Raw genomic sequence first — 2,718 nt, 5'->3', positions numbered from 1 at the left:
ACTTTAAAAACAACCAAAGTTGAGATGTCAGTATGTTATTATACTATTTTATCTTTCCTTTACCAGTCACTCTTTTTCCTCTTTCTTTTCTTTTCGAGTATTTTGTTAGGTTGAAAATATTTTATTAAGTTGTCCCTTGTCCATACAATACAATAAAATACAATGCAGGAAAACACTAAAATATTGATTGAAATGATCTGCTTTGTTTACATTGTTACTGTTATAGGAGATTTATCTGAATATCTGAAGTTAAGTATGCTCTCTTGCCATTTACACATATTAGGCTTTGTCCAAAGGCAATCAAATGAACTGAAATTATTTTAACCTGTAATTAATCCATGTAAAAAGAACACGTCACTGGATTCTGAAGCACAATATCTATACTTTTATAGGTTAACAAATAATTATGGTCCATAAAACACATGCCAGAATGGAGTGTTTACTATTACTACATTTTAGATTATAGGAAACAGAAAGTGGAGGGAAATGATTCAAAATGAAACCTTTTTTGCTGGAAACCTGCCACAGGATGTGTGCAGCTGCAAGAAATTTATACGGAGTCACTATAAAGACCTGGAAGTTTGGAGTTCTGATATGCACACTTGGTGAAGATCAAACTAGGATAATATAACAAATATATTTATATGGAAGTATTTATTTAAAAATGTTCTTTCTCTGGAGAGCAGAATGCATTTCTGACCAGTTAGTAGTCTAAAAAGGTTTAGTAACATTAGTTCAGAGTTCACTTTTAAGTAAGATTCATGACTCAAAATGAAAATTTGACAAGTTCAACAACATTTCTCTTCAGAATAACACGTCAGTAGAAAATCAACATTTTTCCCAGAATGATCTGCTATAAGTATTATTTTAATTTATAATCTCATTGACACATAAGGGCATCTTTTTCTCTTTAAAACTCCCTCATGAAGCTCAACTTTACAGTTTCCTCACATATTACAGTAAAGGAGTTCAAAGCTGCATTATTGGTTCTAAACAGAGACATCTGAAAACGGTCAGTTTATTTTTGTTGGTGACAAAAGTCAAACTCAGAGGATATGCATTATTCCTACCCCTTATAAAATGTACAGGCATGCATATTTTTTTTTTAAAAAACCTACATGTATAGACAAAATGTTGTTACTTGGTGAAACGGCATGGCCTTGCAGTACCAAGAAAAGTGACAGAGGAAAGTATTTTCAGTCTAAAAAGGCAGCAACATGACCATCAGTCATTATATAACAGAGCAAAACGAAAAGCAGAAAAACACAACTGAAACATTTCAGATACAAAACAATACACTCAACGAGAGCCCAAAATACAATGTCAGTATGCACAATCTTACGGACCTTTCTGGAACAAATACAAGTACCACAGTAATTGAGCTCAGAATAATGTCCATTAGTAAAGAAGGCCCTTGTTGCTCCTCATCATGTCCTGTTTTTCTCTACAGATGAAACACAGCTTCACAGAACTGGTCCCAAAATACCTACCTTTTATAAAACGTGTACCATACAATTCTGAATATGTTTAAAATTGCATACAGTGTAGTGGTATAAAGAGGCTGAGCAGTCCTGGCTGTTGGGTCTGTCTCCTGATTTGTTATAAAAACCCTGAATAGACTGTCCCATGTATGATCTCCCTTTAAATATATATAAATTCTCAAATCACTTTGTTTCCATAGCAGCAGCGACGAATGGAAATGTCCATAAAACAAAGTGCACAGTTACTTTTTTGTCTTCTATTAACACATATCTGAGAATATTGCAGTTATTAAAACTGCCGTTTATGCTGCGGGTAGATCGTCATCATCATCGATGTAAGGGATGTCCAGATCGTCGAAGCTCCTGTTTAAAGTCTTGCTGGTGATTTGGGGCTTGTCGGTTGGGGAGGAGTAGTCTGGGCTGGGAAGGAAGCACATGGACTGGGTAACATCTGTCTTTTGTCCTAGTGCGAACTCTCTCTGTCCGTCATCTGTCTGAGCCATTAGACTTCTGACTCTCTGCGCCAGGTCAGGAGGTTTAGGCGGACAGTTGGGTTTCTGGGTTTTCGATCGCATGGTCACCTTTCCTGGAAATAGAAAAATAAGACTAGTAAATATATTTGCTATGAGATTTTAGTACACACTTACTGTCAAGTTCCTGCATTGGTTTGATATTATAGCTTACTAAAGGAAACAATAAACAGAAGATGTATAAGATATAAAAAGAAGCTGGTATTCTCATGACGGCACACGCCTGTAGGGTTGAAGAGGATATGTAGCTAGAGTAGCTTTGATGCTTAACATCTAATTAGATAATTTATGCTGCAACTCCTTTGTAAGGGCCTCAAATAAAGTGCTTGTTGGATAGTCTAAGGTGCCAGTATGCTCTAAACAAAGCATTTTGTACACACTGGAGGGGCTGTGTTCGACAGAATGGTACCCACTTTTTGGCCGTGATAGAAAATAAAAGGTTTGAACTTCTCACTCTAACAGAATTTTTGTCCACCTTTGGCCAAGTTCGGACTAAAAACATATTCAGCATGCTCATTTATTTTAATGAGGCCACTTAATGTTGCTACCTATGTAGAGGGCCCTGGCAAACAACTAAACAAAACACAGGGTCGTCCAGCAAAAATGTTTAACCTAGCAATATTTTTGCTGGACCACCAGCGACGCCATCCGGCACGATGCTGCGATGGCCAATCAAATAAATGCCAGCACACATTCCTGGCACATAG

General features: G+C 36.7%; 1 protein-coding gene across 1 annotated transcript in view; it reads right to left on the bottom strand.

Annotated features, from left to right (window-relative positions):
* Positions 1-305: 305 nt before the first annotated feature.
* myo9b (myosin IXb) overlaps positions 306-2,718 on the bottom strand; it is a 29,352-nt gene continuing 26,939 nt past the window's right edge. Inside the window, 1 exon segment of the mRNA XM_035671058.1 lies at positions 306-2,067. Within this exon segment, the coding sequence (XP_035526951.1) occupies positions 1,784-2,067 (284 nt within the window). The 3' untranslated portion in view covers positions 306-1,783.

The sequence above is a fragment of the Morone saxatilis genome, unplaced genomic scaffold (genome assembly GCF_004916995.1).
Source record: "Morone saxatilis isolate NCDOM2014 unplaced genomic scaffold, NCSU_SB_2.0 Contig23, whole genome shotgun sequence".
Taxonomy (NCBI): Eukaryota; Metazoa; Chordata; class Actinopteri; family Moronidae; genus Morone; species Morone saxatilis.
This window is presented reverse-complemented; position numbering and strand designations above follow the sequence as displayed.